This window comes from Pimephales promelas, chromosome 12, assembly GCF_988280905.1.
Source record: "Pimephales promelas chromosome 12, fPimPro1.hap1.1, whole genome shotgun sequence".
NCBI lineage: Eukaryota > Metazoa > Chordata > Actinopteri > Cypriniformes > Leuciscidae > Pimephales > Pimephales promelas.
In genome coordinates, this window is record NC_142780.1 from 24,563,499 (window position 1) to 24,583,641 (window position 20,143).

General features: G+C 35.1%; 1 protein-coding gene across 1 annotated transcript; it reads right to left on the reverse strand.

Moving 5' to 3' along the window:
* Nucleotides 1–5,298: 5,298 nt before the first annotated feature.
* On the reverse strand, nucleotides 5,299–18,887 carry rbfox1l (RNA binding fox-1 homolog 1, like). Its single transcript, XM_089117797.1, has 12 exons — nucleotides 18,484–18,887; nucleotides 14,046–14,282; nucleotides 9,895–10,068; nucleotides 8,933–8,986; nucleotides 8,752–8,844; nucleotides 8,633–8,690; nucleotides 8,464–8,523; nucleotides 8,174–8,315; nucleotides 7,720–7,759; nucleotides 7,154–7,224; nucleotides 6,208–6,286; nucleotides 5,299–6,118 (listed from the first exon to the last, which is right to left on the reverse strand). The coding sequence occupies exons 1-12, from the start codon at nucleotides 18,568–18,570 to the stop codon at nucleotides 6,074–6,076; spliced, it is 1,140 nt and encodes a 379-aa protein (XP_088973923.1). The 5' UTR covers nucleotides 18,571–18,887; the 3' UTR covers nucleotides 5,299–6,073.
* Nucleotides 18,888–20,143: the final 1,256 nt, after the last annotated feature.

Sequence of the window (20,143 nt, forward strand, 5' to 3'; positions counted from 1 at the left end):
AAATGTGGATTTATTTTTAAATTATGTTTTATTAACAAAGTTCGGGAGAAGCACGTTCAGATAGCCTAATTAACACAGGTGGAGAGCACTCAGCAATCATGATTAAATTATGTTTCACAAGTTCGGGAGAAACACGTTCAGATAATTAACACGGGTGGAGAGCAATCATGATTAAAGCACTATATAGACTCAGTAGTCTCACCTCAAATACGCACGCCAAATAGGCCTACGCAGCATAGGCTACTTTATTCCCTTTAATTGTATGTAAGTGTGAACTCGTGGAATTGTAACATTTAGCCTATGACGCATCAGCCATTGTGTTATTAGCCTATAGGAAATAAATAAGCATTTGCAAGTTGTTATAGATCAAAAGGTCAAATATTATAAAACATGAACGTGTCCACTAACAAATAGACAGCCAAAATTAGTCTACATAGATAACGGAACGAATACGATATGTTTTCTGAAACGTAAATGAGTCAGTCGCTTTTCTGCGCAGCGTGATTATCACAACGTGGTCTGACAAAATCGTCATATAGGCCTAGCTATATCATTTTAGGCATCAAGTTTAAGACAATGGATGTGATGTGATTTTGGCTAAATTTACATAAATTATAACTTTATACATGAGTGATAACTCTATCATTTATAAATAAGTGGAAGTGTGAAGTGACAGAAGGTTTTGCTGATCAATAGGCCTACCATGTAAAAAATGATCGTGATTTTAACATTAGAAGACTGTAAAAATGCAGTGAAAAACTGTTATTTGGTTAACAGAACCTTTAAATAACTATGATATCTATGATATATCTATCTATGATAGATCTAATGGTAAATTTCATGTAATTTTACTGTAAAATGCCGTTATAGCCTATTACTGTCACGCGTGACACTTTGCATTTGACTACAACGGTCATGGTTCATGGTTTAAACATATATACATGGTTGAAACCTGAAACTGTGAGTTGTGACTTTGTAGTTGCATGCATCAGGGGCATAGCCAGTATTGGGCCAAGGCAACACTAGGCCCGCCCACATTAATCACTGGCCCGCCCAGGCAAGTTTGTCAAAAATCTAAGCCAGGGTCAAAACACAGGCAGAGGATACAATGATAGAATAATGCTCAGAAATGCTGCTGTGGGGCAAACAAGATGGCTCCTGACGTGAGAGCACATCTTTCGTAGGGGTCTTCCTCAAGGTCGTGGGGCCGATCTCTCCAGGTGGGTCCTATGAAATTCAACGATGAGAATGGGGTCGAGGATGTCATCCGCATTCACCCAGGACCTCACCTCTGAGCCGTGGATTTGGCATGTTGTATAGCATGTTGTAGGTGGACATGCGCTTGGTTCCAAACAGCCTCACTTCGTAGAAACCAATCGTTCACAGCAGGTACTGTACTTCTGATGGCTCACTGGACCATGGGAAAAGCAGAGGTTGGAACCCCAGAAAGTTCTGAAAAAGTGTACATTTTGTGGAGGGTTTGAGAATCGAGTTCTGTGCATATTCTGCCCAGGGAAGAAAGCGGCTCCAGTCGGATTGGTTCTGCTGACAGTATTCTGAAAAATTTGGTAAGTTCTTGGTTTAGCCATTAGATTAGGGGTTGTGACCCGAGGTGACCTGAGGTGAGACTTATATTGACATTGAATAATCGAAAGGTTATGAATAAAGGAATAAATGAATAAATGAATGAAAGCTATTCAAACACTTGATGTGAACTGGGGACCCCTGTCGGAGACAATGTCTTCAGGAAGACTATAATAGTGGAATACAAAGTGGAAGAGGTGTTCTGCGGTTTCAAAGGCTGATGGGAGCTTAGACAATGCTATTGGTCAACATGCCTTGAAGAAACGATAGTCACTGGTAATATATTAACTCCACAGTTAATATGGAAGTGTTACCCTTAGAGAATGGTTGATCGATGATGAAATCAATGGTGATGTGGGACCATGGTCGTTGTGGGATGGGTAGGGGTTGTAGTTTTGTGTTTTTTTTTTTTTCCGCAGCGCAGGTGTGACAAGAGTTCACGGACTGTTGGTGTCTGCCTGTAAAGTCTCCCACCAGAACCGATTTCTCAATAGTCGAACTGTGGTGGTGATACCTTTGTGGCCAGAGCTTGTGGAGGAGTACACCCAATGGATTACCTTTTCTCATAGTCTTAGGGGAACAAAAGTTTGGTTGGGCGTGCATTCCGGAGGTGGTGGGTTCTGTGCGTGAGCCTGGGGGATTTCGGACATGATGTCCCACTGGACTGGAGCTAGAATTAGAGATGGTGAGATGATGGGGTCTGGAGAGGGGTTTTGAGGGGTGGAGTCATATTGGCGGGATAGTGAGTCGGCTTTGATGTTCTTTGATCCTGGACCATAAGTGACTGAAGAATTTTATCGAGTGAAAACGGGGCCCATCTGGCTTGTCTTGGGTTTTGTCTTTTGGCTGAGCATACTGCTAAGTTAAGAAGATAAGCAGTCCTTGCCAGTCAAGGATCATGGCCCATGCAGGATACCACTGTCCTCTGGTCTAGGTTTTGAATCCTGATCTTAAAACAAATAATATTTCTGCATTATAAGCCCAACATTTTAATAAAAATACATAGGCTATGGCATTTTAAATTTCTTTAAGGAATAGTTACCTTAAAAATGAAAAGACATGCAGTTGATGGACCCCATTGACTTTTATAGTAGGAAAAATGACTGTCTGGCTACCAACATTCTTCAAAATATCTTCTTTTGTGTTCAGCAGAAGAAGAAATTCATACAGGTTTGGAACAACTTGAGGATGAGTAAATTATGACTGAGGATAAGGATGAGTAAATTATGACTGAGGATGAGTAAATTATGAGAATTTTCATTGTTACGTACATGAACTACTTTTAATGCTCATTTTCAATTAAATGACATTTGACTTTCCCACATTAGTCAAATCTGTCCCACTTTGAAAACAACATTTTCTCAAGTTTGATGACAAAGATTTTTTTTTTTACAAAAAGAATAAAGTAGTACATGATGCAACACAGTAAACAAACAAAAGATTGCTTCAAATAGAAGATTTTAACAATATTTTTTGCAACATTTGTACATACAAATACAACACAAATATAATTTGATAACAATTTAGAACATTGTTTATTTATAACAGATTTATATCATAATTTTGGCAAAATCCCATGTGACTCACCTTTGAATGTACTATACGCATTTCCTGTTTAATCACAATCATGACATAATTTCGGGAAAGTCATGTGATTTAATTTACTTGACACACCTAAACACCAGTCATGTTCACTTTAATGTTTAAGAAGAGTCAAATGCTCTGTGTCTTAAGGTGTCCCACATAAAGACACATAAAGAAAGTCTCACAAGTAAACACAAAGACAATAAACTTGAAATTTGAGAAGGTGTGTGAAAAGAGTTGTTTGCTGTTATGTTTCAAAATTAGCATAATGAAATAATACATATTCTGCTAAATGATCAGACACAAATCCTAAACATCTTTAAACTCTTTTAATGTACAATTCAGTCACAGAGTTTAAGCTTACACTTTAGTGAGTTGAAAAAAAAAGATACAGCAATGACATCATAGGGTCCTATAATGGATGTGAGATAAAAGAATAATCAAACTGTCTGGAAGAAAGAGAGAGAAAAGAGAAGGAAATTATTCATGGAACTAAACTAAGGAAAATAAACTGCAAACAACATTAAGAGAAGTGCACGGAAATATAAAAGATAAGAGAGGTTAAATGTAGAAGCAAAGACAAGAGAACAGGGCAGAAAGGAAGTGAAAGAAGAAAAAGAAGTGAAAAGAGAGAAGACTGGAGAAAAGAAATCAGCTGTATGAATATTACAGTAAATAAGCCTTATAAGCATAGTGAGAGTCAAAGTGAAGGAAGAGTTACATAATCAGATAATAAAATAGATCACAAAAATATGAAACCACATGCACAACAACAATATCACCCCAAAGAAGGAATGAGAGATAGAAAAACAGCCAAATGGAAATAAGATGGCATGACTCGTGTGATTAAAAATGAAAGTGGGGACACTAACATTTACGGTAATAGTATAAGAAATTAAAAAGCTAACCAGCCAAAGAAAGAAAGAAAGAAAGAAAAAAGGAAAGGCACATAACAGTTCCCTAGACGGAGAGATAAAACATCTAAATAGTCTTTTGATTCATTTTTGAATCAGTAATTTGGAATTTAAAAATGATCTTACAGTAAGCAGACATTACTGTAATGCACTACTAAGCCTTTTAGAAAGAAGAAAGTCATGAAACGCAGACAGTAAATGGAAATAAAGCACAAAAGAGGAGGATAAAATAAGCATTAAAAAAGTAGTTGAAAGTGGTAAAAGAGAAGAATAAAGATAGAATAAGAATACAAAAGTTATATGCTGAAGCAAAAACAGCATTTGAACCACAGCAGAAAATGAACAGAAAAAAACCCCAAGGTGAATAGACATGAAACCGAACAGCATGACGTAACAGGAAATGACTAGAGAAAATCAGTAAGGAAAGCACCTCAGATTTATTAGATAGATAGATAGATAGATAGATAGATAGATAGATAGATAGATAGATAGATAGATAGATAGATAGATAGATAGATAGATAGATAGATAGATAGATAGATAGATAGATAGATAGATAGATAGATAGATAGATAGATAGATAGATAGATAGATAGATAGATAGATAGATAGATAGATAGATAGATAGATAGATAGATAGATAGATAGATAGATAGATAGATAGATAGATAGATAGATAGATAGATAGATAGATAGATAGATAGATAGATAGATAGATAGATAGATAGATAGATAGATAGATAGATAGATAGATAGATAGATAGATAGATAGATAGATAGATAGATAGATAGATAGATAGATAGATAGATAGATAGATAGATAGATAGATAGATAGATAGATAGATAGATAGATAGATAGATAGATAGATAGATAGATAGATAGATAGATAGATAGATAGATAGATAGATAGATAGATAGATAGATAGATAGATAGATAGATAGATAGATAGATAGATAGATAGATAGATAGATAGATAGATAGATAGATAGATAGATAGATAGATAGATAGATAGATAGATAGATAGATAGATAGATAGATAGATAGATAGATAGATAGATAGATAGATAGATAGATAGATAGATAGATAGATAGATAGATAGATAGATAGATAGATAGATAGATAGATAGATAGATAGATAGATAGATAGATAGATAGATAGATAGATAGATAGATAGATAGATAGATAGATAGATAGATAGATAGATAGATAGATAGATAGATAGATAGATAGATAGATAGATAGATAGATAGATAGATAGATAGATAGATAGATAGATAGATAGATAGATAGATAGATAGATAGATAGATAGATAGATAGATAGATAGATAGAATAAAGAGATGTTTAGCTCAGAGGTAGATTACATTGTGAGAAAAATATCACCCACCCCAGTGCCATTGCTGTATCTCACAGAAATGCTTGTGACAGCAGAAAAATTACACTCACTCGAACACTCCAAAGAACACACACACACACACACACACACACACACACACACACACACACACACAGTCCTATACATACTAGACCAGTTCAGAGTTTTGTATTTCTCTCAGGGGGAAGTTCCACTCGAGGTATTTGTCTTATATTGTATAACATCAGCATTCAGCAGTGCAACAGATCCAGAGGTTGTGATAAAATGACAGTGTTGGGCCGCTTGGTGAGGCCTGTCATCTACCTGTGAGGCTCTATTTGATAGTATCAGTATGTACTGTCAATAACAACACCAATATAATAAGCTAGACACTGTGCAGTCTGATAGGTATGTACTTATCTTTTTTGATGGGATATTTTCTTAAATTAGGAATTAAATTAGGATTAAGTCCCTAAATTTAAATAATTATATGTTCAGGCTGGATTTGTCTGTTTTCCTCAATAAATATCAGCAGTATTTACAATCTTACAGTAAGGTCAAATGGTTACTCAGAAGATGGTGGTTCATGAAGTATCGTCATCGGCAGAAGTGAGTCAAAGAGTGGTTTTCGTTCAGTACGGAGTAAAGCGGTTATAGCCTCCACGGTACAAACTTGCCTGTAAGCAAAACAGAGTAAATCAGACATTCTGTCATAACAATCAGAATAGTCAAGAAAGTGTGTTTAATCACAACTGACTGTACTTACCATTGTTCCAACTCCATAAGTGGTGGTGGGTCCCACTGAGTGATGGTAGGGGTCTGTTGTGGTATAGACTCTTCCGTATCTTATCAATTTAAAAAAAATAAGAAAATATGGATGGGATAGATAGATAGATAGATAGATAGATAGATAGATAGATAGATAGATAGATAGATAGATAGATAGATAGATAGATAGATAGATAGATAGATAGATAGATAGATAGATAGATAGATAGATAGATAGATAGATAGATAGATAGATAGATAGATAGATAGATAGATAGATAGATAGATAGATAGATAGATAGATAGATAGATAGATAGATAGATAGATAGATAGATAGATAGATAGATAGATAGATAGATAGATAGATAGATAGATAGATAGATAGATAGATAGATAGATAGATAGATAGATAGATAGATAGATAGATAGATAGATAGATAGATAGATAGATAGATAGATAGATAGATAGATAGATAGATAGATAGATAGATAGATAGATAGATAGATAGATAGATAGATAGATAGATAGATAGATAGATAGATAGATAGATAGATAGATAGATAGATAGATAGATAGATAGATAGATAGATAGATAGATAGATAGATAGATAGATAGATAGATAGATAGATAGATAGATAGATAGATAGATAGATAGATAGATAGATAGATAGATAGATAGATAGATAGATAGATAGATAGATAGATAGATAGATAGATAGATAGATAGATAGATAGATAGATAGATAGATAGATAGATAGATAGATAGATAGATAGATAGATAGATAGATAGATAGATAGATAGATAGATAGATAGATAGATAGATAGATAGATAGATAGATAGATAGATAGATAGATAGATAGATAGATAGATAGATAGATAGATAGATAGATAGATAGATAGATAGATAGATACTCAGACACACAGATTGATGTTCTTACCCATCACTGTATGCGGCTGTTGCAGCTGCTGAGGCCGACTGGGCCACTCGATATGTAGCGGGATATCCTCCCTAAAGACAGGAAGAAGAATTGCATTGTTATTCATTCAGAAAACTATTTAACTTGCAAAACCTGTTTGTTAGAGGGACAGTCCTCATGGAGCACCCTGATGTTATCAGCGAAACCTTCAGTGCATCAGAAAATGCTTGTAAAGTTTCCAGGTAGGTTTAAATTTGTTTGTGTTAGGAGTCCGCCTTGAATATAATCCTTTCAGTGGTCATTTTTACCTAGAAACTGCAGTTAATTGTAGTAGTCTATTTAGGCTTTGGCAGCATCCTAGTTGGCAGTACACGATGAGTCACATTCTCAAATAGCTAACTCACCATCACTATTACATGTAACGCATCTTGTTCTTTTCATTTTACTGTAAGCAATCACATTCCAATCATGTCTTTTCATTCCTAAAGAACAAATGTACTTTATGGTTAAGGACAGATATGACTGCACCAAACAGTAAATTCTCAGAAATGTGCCGGTACAAAAGTAAAAGTTGACTGGTAACGTACATAGACCTCGGCACCATACAATCCGTCTTGATACACCACTCTAGAGGAGATAGAAAGTAGGCACGTTACATAACGCCATAAATAAAATGAAATAATTAATATTTAATGTAAGTTTAATTTCATTTATGAAGAGTTCAGATGCAAAAGCCTCTAAGTGCCATTTGAAATTTTCTTCTAGAATGATCATTTTTATCAAACTTATATATTCAAGTTCAGTAATTTCACTTAAATGACAATTAATAGGTTATCTTCATTGCCATTTAAGTGAAATTACTGAACTTAAACATACAAGCTTGATAAAAATGATCATTCTAGAAGAAAATTTCAAATGGCACTATTAAGTAATATACTCTTCGTATATTACTTAATAACATGAGTTCAAAATAACTGAAAAGATTTCAATAATAACTAAAAGTTTTGTAGTCATAACATGGCCACTGAGAGAATGACTGACCCGGGATAGGCTGGTACTGCAGCTGGTGTGGCTGCGGCTGTAGCGGAGCGGATTGTATTGTAGACTGCCCGACCACGTCCACGAAGGCCAGAGCCTCTGTAGGCCAAGGTCGGTGTCGGAACAGCATAAGGGAAGCTGGCGACTATTAAAGCCAAAAAGTGAATATAGAGGGCAAAACAAAAAAAATCACATGTTCTAAAGTCAACATAGGACAGGAAATTTCTGATAACTATTACATGTTTTTTTATTCGAAAATGGAACAAAGTTTAGGATTAAGAATATATCCATACCTGTGTAAAGTTCTGGGGCGTACATGGCCCCCATTACTTGATTGATTTTCCAGCCAGCAGCTACAGGAATAGACAAATAAGTGAGAGCTGAATTCTATCAACCCTTTATTTTCATCCTTTCAAACTTTTTCAAGTTTTTTTGGGGCAGAACATTATGAAGGAAGCTCACCGTTCACTAATGGCGTCTGGGGCTTTTTAGTTACCACCCTCGCTGTGGCGTTGTTCACCTGAGGATAATTTAATTGTTTAGTTGTCCCTTCACTCTAACACAATAACTTATCCTCATACCTCAATCTTTCTTCCCTCGACGATCGTTCCGTTGAGCTTCTCTCTCGCTCTATCCGCCTCCCCTGCACTCTCGAATGTCACAAATCCAAAACCCTGAAGAAAGGATTGAAATCAGATTGAATCAGAGTTAAAACTCAAATAAAGAAGTAACTAACTCAACACAACTGCTAGACCTACTGACCTTTGACCCTCTCTCATTAAAGATGATCTCCACATCTAGAATCTTGCCAAATTGCTGAGAGATAGAAAAAAAACATATATTGACTTAACAGTTACACATATGGAAATGGGTTTGACTAGGGATAGTTCACCCCAAAATTCGGTCATCATTTACTAAGTCTCATGTAATTCCAAACCTGTATGAATTTCTACGACTTTACAAAAACTACGATTTTATTCAGCATTGTATTGTCTTCGAGTTCTATTGTCAATCTGCGTTCACGAGTCCACAGTGACGCTGCTGACGTGTTATCTAGTGTACACCTGGTGTACACCGTCAGCAGCGTCTTACGTCAGCTCCGCAACAGCGGACTCATGAACACGGCACGACAACAGAACCGGAAGAGAATACAATGCGGAATAAAGTCGTAGTTTTTGTTATTTTTGGACCAAAATGTATTTCCGATGCTTCAAAAAATTCTAACTAACTCACTGATGTCACATGGACTACTTTGATGATGTCTTTATTTCCTTTCTGAACAAGGACAGTAGACTGAATACAAACATTTTCAATGGAATATCTTAAAAATATCTTAAACTGTGTTCCGAAGATGAACAGGAAATATCTTAAACTGTGTTCCGAAGATGAACAGGGGTCTTACGGTCTTGGGACGACAAGAGGGTGAACTACCCTGTTAAGTCCAAAAGAAGATACTTACAATATCTTAGTGGGGGTTTTTTGTCCATACAATGACAGTCAGGTGGTTCAAATGTTATTTTAAACCTCATTGACTTTGTTTGTATATAAAATTGTTGAAACATTTCTCAAAATATCTTCATTTGTGCTCTGCACAAGAAAGTCATATATTTGGAATTACATGAGACTGAGTAAACGATAACTGAACGTTCATTTTTGTGCGATATTTAATTGACAGGAAAAAAAGAGTTATGCATTATATTTGGGACAAACGCACATGCCCTTACCCCAAACATTTGCCTCAGGTCTGGGTCCCGAAACCTAAAGGGGATATTGGAAACATGGAGCCTTTTGGGTTGGGCCTTCCCAGCTCCTTCCTCCTCACTTCCACTTCCTGTTCCACTTCCAGATGCCACAGTAAGAGACTGTGTGTCCGATGTTACAGGTGCCAAAGAATCATCCTATGAGGGTGACAGGAATGAAAGATGGGGAAGAGAGAAAATGTTGGAGCAGAAAGAGGGAACAGACGTAGAAAGAGTGAGGAGGAAGTTAAAGACAAGAATAGAAAAAAAACATTAGTATGCATTTCATGACAACAAACCTTTAGTTCTTATCTATGGTATAAGATCTCTTATTAAACTTACTGCAATCTAAAATTTTATTGGGAGAAAACTGGTTTTATAAAGTGACCACAACAAAACGAAAAGGAGCATTCCTCATCCAGTGATTCCTCTCAAGCAAAAGTGAGGAAATGTGAACAAGTTCCCATTTTAGTGAGCTGTCTAAGTACATGCCAGTTAGACATAAAAAACACAATTTGCATTAAAAATAGAGCACAGTCCAATTTTAAATTCAGTGAAGTCAATACCAGCTTAAAGTCATTAAAGATTACTAGCGTTTGTAACTTTCTGAGTGCTGCAACTGAAATATTTTTCATATGTAATGCATGGTACACATCATTTCCTATCGCACTGGTTGTACATGACTGTGAATAAAATGCCCCCATGCAGATCAATACATAGGAGTGTTTTGTGCTTCAAACCCAACACATACACTATCCCACAATGCATCACGATGCCAGTTCGTTTGTCTGCACAGCCTACCTCACCAAACCGCACAAAACTGTTACCATTAAAAAATGGATTAAAAAGACAAAATAAAGTGTATTAAAAATGTTCAAAAACAGAAAGAGCCAATAGCTAGAAGAAAAAGAGTAGGTGAGCATAGCGTGACAAAATAGAGGAATGAAAGGGAAAATGGTGAAAGAGAGGAAGGGAAAATGGTGAAGGTCAAAAGGAAGTTTAGGTAAAAAAGGAAATGTGTGGGCACAACGCATTATGTGAAGTGAATCTAAAAGCAGTGGAAAAAAATTGTTATGCAAATGATACAGTCATTAGAACGAGAAAGAAGGACAGACAGATGGCCAATTCCATATCTTGATGGAAAAAGTTAAAGCAGAAAGGCTAAATGACCTCTGCTTTAACTCATCCATTACAGATCTGCAATACTGAGATATAAAAGGTTATGGGCAACAAAACTGCTCTAATCTGGGCAGGAAAAAAGGGGGGTGCATTCGGTTCATCATGTTCCCTTCCTTTGATTCTACAAAAAATTTTTTTAAAGTTTAAACTTTTTTTTTTTAAGTATTTATTTTAAGTTTTTCAACCATCGTCCCAGAGGTTCCTCCTCCAGAGAAGTGATTCAGACTGTATACTTCTCAAAATCATTTAAAAAAAAAAATATATATATCTTTGTATTACCATGTTGAGATGCTTCAATTTTAAATAACTTTCTTTACAAAAAACAAAACTAAGTACAATGGACTTTGTATATATATATATATATATATATATATATATATATTGTATATATACTGTATATAATTTATATTATCTGCCATTAATCGATTGTTACCCATTACATAAAAATATTTATTGTTTATCAGTTTATCAGAAATTTCAATATCAATGTATCCCTATAGAAAAATTATGAGAAAAAAAAAGAGTTTAATTCATCGGCTCATTTTCAGTGCATTTCACCAGAAGTTGCATAATTCCTAAATATTTCAGTTTCTATAAATAAATTCTACTGTAATGACTAACCCTCCTCAGTGTTCCCTCAATTGTACAATATACAGAATTAACACAATAAAAAGAGCAAAAAAATAGAAATGATGGGTGTTGATGTGGCAAGAGGGTAAGGAAGGGTCAAGAACCGAGTGAACCCCAAAACGGAGAGTAAAAGACAGAAGCTCTAAACAGGGGAATTCAAGCAGCTTACGCATTTCAGCATCAAATTTTACAGGTTGATTGCAAAACTGCAACATTGTGCCGTTTTTTGAACCAAGACAGAACAGTGTATTAATAAGGAAGTAAGAGGTAGGTAGGAGAGATTTACGCACAGACACACACACACACACGCGCGCGCATCCACACACAAACAGATCATGGTTATGGTTAACTCTGAGCTGGCCGGGCTGATTGCTAGCTGTAATGACTACGAGAGCAGACAGTCACACAGAAAATACTGTAGAATCATCATCATCATTACATTCATCCAGAGACACAGGCTAGGGAAGGTTTTGGGAAAAGTGACAGATTGAGGGGAGGTGTGATGGGAAGGTATATGATGATATCACGTCACGATGCAGAGTGCTTTTCTGAACTGGACCTGGTTAACATAGATGAGGGGGGAGGGGTCATCCCGTCTGACTCCCCCCCTTGACCCCTCCCTCCACGGCGGCGTCTCATAGTCCCAATATCTGGCGCTCTCTAGTGATATAAGCAATGTGGACAGAAGATGGTGTGACAGAGAAAGAGAGAACTCATTGCATAAACTTTTTCATTTTCATAGTGAAATTTCATAGTGAAATTATTACTCAGTCCTTCCCACAATTCCTTTGTTAAACTTAAAATGGCCTTCTGCCATTACTATACCCGATGAGCCATTAGTAAAAACACCCAAAACACATTCTAGAAAAACACATCATACATATCCATGGTGACACATTAAAGAACTTAAAGTTATGGCATGGGTCCAAGAGACAATATTTCAGCATCTGCGCTTATGACTGGCATTTCAGTACTGGGGCCTTAAAAACATTAGTAAATGCATTTCATTTCATTGGTCACACTGAAAAACTGAAAAAAGTCACAGTCATAGTAATAATATATTTGTTATTCAACTAAATGAATGGATCTCAGTTTAAATCACTGGGGATGAACTCTTATCATTAAGCTAAAATATAAACAGCTATATAATTTCATGTATTTCAAATATTAAGCATCATATTATATCTTACAACATGCAACATGTACAAAATTATATTGTCTTTACTATATATATATATATATAATTATTATAATTTCTTACTGTAAAAAATTTGGACTAAAACCAACTAAACTAATACACTAAATTAAATTACAATTTAATAATGGTAAAATAATATTGTGAATTTCAGCCAGGCTATAGAAAGCAAATGAAAAAGTAATAATTATACATATAATAATAATAATTTGTTACATTTATATAGCGCTTTGTACTCATAGCGCTTTACATATGGAAGGGGGAATCCATAATATTATCCTATATTAGCATACTATAGGCTATAAATGAGCTTGTTAACTTAAAACCTAAACTAAAATACATTTTGGTTCCTGGACCCCCATTTTGAAAACCCCTACAGTATATTAACACTTTACTCAGAATCTAAATGAATGTAATTCATGTTAAGAGTAAATACAGTGGAGAATGAAACATAAAATTCAAACACATCTCTGAATTTCTGCTTATTAAAACATATAATCATTTACGATTTAAACTTCAAACTTTTAAAAGTTCTTTGAAAAGAGAATTAGAGACCAGAAGAAGAGGTACGTTTGAATATGTTTTTCATCCATAGTAAACTTAAATAGGCTACTCTATATGGTGCCCTGAGCCAGCTGAATTGCCATACATGGACAAGGCAAAGGAAGGATGTGTAAAGGAGAGATATTTTTAGCTCAGACAGGAGATCCCAGAGGACCGAAGCATGAGATTATATATCAGCAGCCCATACATATTCCTGACATACCTTCTCTAACGCAAATACATCTGAATATACGCTGATTTTACTCTGTGTATACAGAATTCACAGCAGTGGCCCAGTTGTCACTGTAAAATAATAATAGTTTATACTCATATGGGCACTGCTTGACTGTTGCAGCATTAGATTATTAAATCAATCTTTGTGCTTGATTTATATATACACTTGGATTTTTTTCAGTTGTGTATTTTTTTTTTAATTGCGTTTACTAACAAATTTCACTTTCAAGTTATTTCTCATTTTAATTTATTTCTCTACTTTAAATTCTTCCGAGTGTTAACTGATGTTTAAGATCATATTCTTCTGTAAAACACTCTCTATCCAGTCATTTACTGATCGGGTAATCAATCTTACTGTGTTATTGGCAGGTAAAGACTCTGTCCCATCGTGTTGAGGGCCCTGATAGACTCTCAATTGATGATGATCTGCATATTCAGAGTTTGGGTGGGCAGCAGTGAAATCCAGGGCTGGCAGTCGGGCAGCAGGTGTGGGTGGGGCTTGTCCAGGTGGAGGGTATGAAGGGGGTTGGGCATAGACCTGAGGAAGTGAAGGGTCACCATTGCCTGGCCCCGCCTCTTGGGCGGCAGCACCCTATAATGAGATAGAGATGCTGTTTACTAACAGAAACATAAGTTCCATTCAAACTGTTCAATAATTAGGTAAAATTAGAGAAAATATCTGTCTGTATTTAAAGGGATAGTTCCCCCAAAAATGAAGAAATAAACTCATACAGGTTTGGACATGAGGGTGAGTAAATGATCACTCAATTTTCATATTGGGAAGAACTATCCCTTTAAATGCAGGATATTTTTTTTTCGTATTTTGATTTAAGGGCTTCATATTTAATATAAGTACTCTTACTCGTTTTTTCACAAAAAAATGTACTTATTATAAATGCCAAATAAAACTGACCTGAATTTACCAACTAGAATAAAGAAGCCTGTTACAGTCTGTTTGCAGAAATGCATATTGCACATCACATATCATAAGTACTATACACAGCTAAACCAGACCTCACATACAAATCTTAGCAAAGACACAATGATAAAAAAGGAGTATACATGCAGTATAAATGATGTATCTCACCCCTTCAGTGCATTCCACAGATGGCCCAATACTCGCCAACAACTGAAGCATGCTTTTAATGCAAAGCTTTCACACGCCCACCCCAGCATAAGTCCCTCGCACCCACCAATCACAGAGCATCTTTCTCAAGGGGGTCTCTTTACACCAGCTGTGTTCATTTGTTCATGTCAATCATCAACCCATTTCCCCCTCCTACATTGTTGACACTCGACAGGCATATCTGTTTGAATTCAAAAAGTTGATTCTTACATACAAACACCTCAATGTTCTTGCTAAAACTCTGTGATGTTAATCATGTTCAATGCATGGAATACAATGACCTTTATTTATTTACCAGACCAACCAGATTTCTGTGACTACTGAAAGTGTGTACAGTGTGCATGAAACAGATAAGGTGAAAACAGGTAAGATCACTCAAACAAATGTTCGGTCAAACATAGAACAAAAAATGCACGAAAAGTGGACATTAAATTCACTCAAATATAAACTGTAACAAATTTTATGCAGAAACTTCTAATTATATTGATAGTGTTGTCAAGCTTGGGTGCTTTGAGACAAAAAAAAGATCTTTATAAATTCAAAGGTTTTAGGTTTCAAAAATAAAATAATTGGCAAAATAATAGATAACGCTGATATGAAGCATTTCACACACTTTCTACACGGTAAAGAATTATATGATTAATAACTTATGACAACTTGTGTTTTTACATCGCTTAACTCAAAATAAGTTATACAAGATTCAACACATTTTTTTAAGTCAATTTAATGTAATTTAAAGTGAAATTACATTGACCAAGGTGAAACATTTGAGACAAATTATTTTTATTTTTATTTTTTTTTACACAAAGTGTTTTCTCTTTATCCCCAAGTAGATAAGGCAGAGTAAATTTAGACTTTACTGATAAACTGTGACACTAAGACACAGCTCTGATTAAATCACAGCCACGTTTCCTTAAACAGAAACAAAAGTATCGTATTACATCAGTGTCTGTTTCTCATCACAGGTATTCCACCTTTGTGGTGTTACCATAATTACAATGCTTTCTCTAACCACTATGTATATATACTTTCATTCTTTAAAAAAACAAACCCACAGGAGCAACCTGATACCCCTTAATAAGATTTATGAGATGCAACAGGTGTTGTCAGACCCGCAAAGTGAAACACTACAGATTGCTGACTCAAAATGTCACTCGATGTGCTGTTGTTGCTGCCTCAAACCGAATCAAAGATCAAAATTAAGAAGTGCATAACAGACTTTAAGTACCTTTAAACTTTGCTTTATTCAAAAAGTGCTGCTTTTGTTTACAACAGAATAGCTTAAATGAACAATAGCATACCATGTTCTGGCTCATGGGTTAAGGAGAACAATCATAAACATGATATAATTGTTCAACAAACACAATTAGTTATCTTGCGCGTTCTGAAAATAAACTGTTCAGTTTGCCATCCTACTTCTTTGTTACTGTTAGAGTATTTAAATAATGCCTCTATTTTCAGGTCTTTTCAGGCACACTGACAGATACGAGATTTCTTCCCCCTCACACACACTTTGGCCTCTTCAGCTGTCAGGATTGGGGTTAAAGATCAGAGGCAGCGTGCCAGGTGCCTCATCTGACAGCTGTGGGATCAATCAAACACACACACCACACACACACACCACCGTCCTGATGACAAGAACTGCGTATGTAGTCTATACTCATGTATTACAAGGCTCTTTGGAATACTGGATTCTAGTTCTGGGGTCAGAGATATTTATATATCGACTGCTAAACAATATCAATATTTTTTTATTGTTAATATGTTATAGAATTAATTTTAAATTAGCTTCTTTGTACATTTTAGTTTAAGTGTTAGTCATTTTATTATGTGGTATAACAAACTAAAACTCAAACTGATATAAATTAAGTTATTTGAGATAAGAATCAAATAAGTAGGCTATATTTAATTTTATTTCAGCTTTATTTCAATTAACTGATCCAAAGCAATATTAAAATGGGGATTTTTAAGTAAAAGTTTACATTGTTTTACTCTCTTTAAACTCAAATCAGCAATTTATACACTGTAAAAAAATATTTTCAAGATTTATCACAACATTTTTTTTCTTTTGTCAAATCAACTTAAAAGATTTATTTAGTTCAGATAACATATTATTTTGAGTTTTGATTATTAAATCAATCTCCTTCATTGTATTAACTCACTTTTTCCATTTGAATCAACTTAAAATTTTAAGGCAACCAGGTTACTTTTTTTTTTAAGTTAAACCAACAATATTTTTTACAGTATAAATGCATTTCTTTAATAGCCATGCAATATTGGTTCTGCAAGTTATTCTTGAAAAATAAACCATTTTAAGATGATAAGTTACTCCTCAGATTCACATTATGGTCTTTACATTATTCCTAACATATTCATTGATCCATTAATTAATGCACACACAAACATAGAAGACAAATTCTACAATTTGTACAAATATTTGCTTTTCAAATATAGTAGGCTTATAGCAGTAAGAAAATGCTGTCATCATTTACTCACCCTCATGTTGTTCCAAACCTGTCTGAATTTCCTTCTTCTGCTGAACACAAAAGAAGATATTTTGAAAAATGTCGGTCTCCAAGCACTTTATTTATTTTCCATACTATGGAAGTCAATGGCTGCTTCCAACATTCTTCATAATATTTTGTATTCAGCAGAAGAAGGAAAATAAGACAGGTTTGAAACAACTTGAGGGTGAGTAAATGATGACAGAATTTTAATGTTTTGGTGAACTATTCCTTCAAGGTAGCAAAAGCAACAAAGAAAATGCCTCTGTTAATACTTCCCACGTCTGAAATTGTGATTACGAGCTTATCGGATTCAATTTTTGACTTGAGAGATGCGGTCGGTCCGATAATTCCGATAGCACGTGAAGGTAGCATAAATCCTACACTTTAGATAGCCTAACTTGGTCAGTGTATAATAATGAGGCAGTCTGAGACGCTGTGTGTTTGCGGAAGTGAGAACAGGGTGACACTTTATTTTTCGGTGTCCTTGTTATGTTACCATAGTAATACAGTAGGCAACATCATGCATTATTGCATGCAACTAACCCTTGATTGCTTAATATCCCTTAGTTGCTTAATATCATATGCTTAATTAACCCTTAGCTGTTTAATATCACTCAGTAGCCAACTTATATATAATTACATTGTAACAATGATACCTTAAATTAAAGTGTAACCGAGAACAGACTAAAAATACAACGAGTGTGAGAGAGAGAAAGAGCAGACGACACACCGTTTATCAGCTGTTCTAGAAACACGCTCTCTCTCTCACACACACACACACACACACACACACACACACACACACACACTCACTGAACCTGTTTTCAGCTTGCCCCTCCTCAGGTACAAATATCTAACAGAGGTAGTCTACACACAGTCCTTTACTGACAGAGACAAAAACGCATTCCATGTCCTCACCGCAGACCCACTGGTGGCCGTTTACTTCAGTATACAAACGAAGCCCCTTGCTTCTCAGTGATTGGTTGATTTGTTCAACATTTTACATGTGAAAGAAACTGCACGTGGAAAGTTCTTAAAATACTCATAAATTGAAAATAAATAAATAAATAAAAAAGCAGTTAAAAAAATACATTAAAAAAAAACTATTTCAGAGAAAGTGTGAAAGAGGAAGAGACAGAGAGAGAAAGGGACATGTTTACCTGTACAATGCTGGGGTAGCAGGAGGCTGTCTGGGGGTAAACAGGGAGTCCATAGGGCTGAAGGATCACAGTAGGGGAGGACAGCATGGTGCATAGCCAGAGAAAAGGACAGAAAAAATGAACCACTACAAGGGATGGGAGACCAGGAGGGGAGAGAGGGAGAAGGAGAGCTTTCTGAATCAAGAAAGTACCAGACTGAGAAGTTTTAGAATCCAAACAGAAGAGGAAAAAGATCCAGGGATGTGAAAAAGAAAAGGTGAAGAAGAGTGGGTTTCACTGCATTAAACAAATAAGCAATAAACAAAGCAGGGTTCAAAAAAGGCAAAAATAAGACCTCCAAAAGTTAAGAGTTCCGAGTTAGTCTGTCTCACAAATGGTAGAGGAGATCAGTACTGAAAGATCTCTAGAGGACACCGCATGTGTGTGTATGTGTGTGTGTGTCAGTCAGTACATTTGATAGACAGAAACACATGCTCAGAGTTGTGTTACAGTCCTTTATAAATAGCCCCCCCCCCCTTCCTTTATGTGCTCTATTACCAATAGAAATTAAACAACAAGCATGCAGTTATTCATAATTTAGTCCAAATTTAACAACACATATGTTTCTCATCATGGCTTACTGTAAAAGACACATTAAAAGGCCAAAATGTAAAGCCACAGACATGAGTCACTTTGTTTTAGAAATCTGACGGTTAGAATGCTGTCATAAATGTCTGAAAAAAAGCGATAACAGTGCATTTTAACTAGCACTCTTTCCTTTCTTTTTTTTATTGGCCCGCCACCACCCCCTTCTTTGGAGGACAACTTTATTTTTCATCAAGCAAAAAATATATACACAATGATTTACAATACAAATAGTACATTTATATACAATGCATAACTATTCAACCCATTTTGTTGAGAGGTAGATAAGTGGAGGGGGGACCAGGTGTCTTCAAAGGCTGATATTTAACTAGCACTCCTAACTCCACCTCTAACCATAACTGTATGTTGAAAGCATTGAACGTAAATATTTTACATTATTATTAGAACAAAAAAATAATAATTTGAATTTTCTTCCAGCACCATTGTTTAACTAATATTATCTTTATTGTTAAAACTTTACCAACTTCTACAATGAATTATGCTCTAATGTTTGGGCCAATCTTTTTTTTTTTAATAAAGTTTAAGAATAGGCCTATATATCAATATTTCACAAGAATACCGAACAAAGTGTCATATTCAAATTAATGGACTGTTCTAACCCACTATATAGGCCTATGTTTATAATTTTATTTAAAAAATGTAATTCAAGCCTAACACTTGAGAAATGTATGTGAATGTAAAAAAAGCTTTGTTTGTATAAAAAATGTATGCTACTAAATCAGTTGAATGCAATAATTAATAATAAAAAAAAGGAAGAATTAGTCAAGAAAAAAAACTGAATTGGTCTCATTTGTTGCATGCTTCCTTTTATGCCCATTGTATCTTATACTTTATTTTTGTATTAGGCCTACTTATTTATGTTATCTAACAAAAAAATATTTGCATAAATCAAACAGTGAAAGATGAGTGATAAATTACCAAGGTCACAACAGTCCGGTAACACTTGAATCAAATATCCCCACTTGTAGGCCCTAATACTTCGTTGAGTCATTCATGTCTCTTCGCTCAGTTCTGA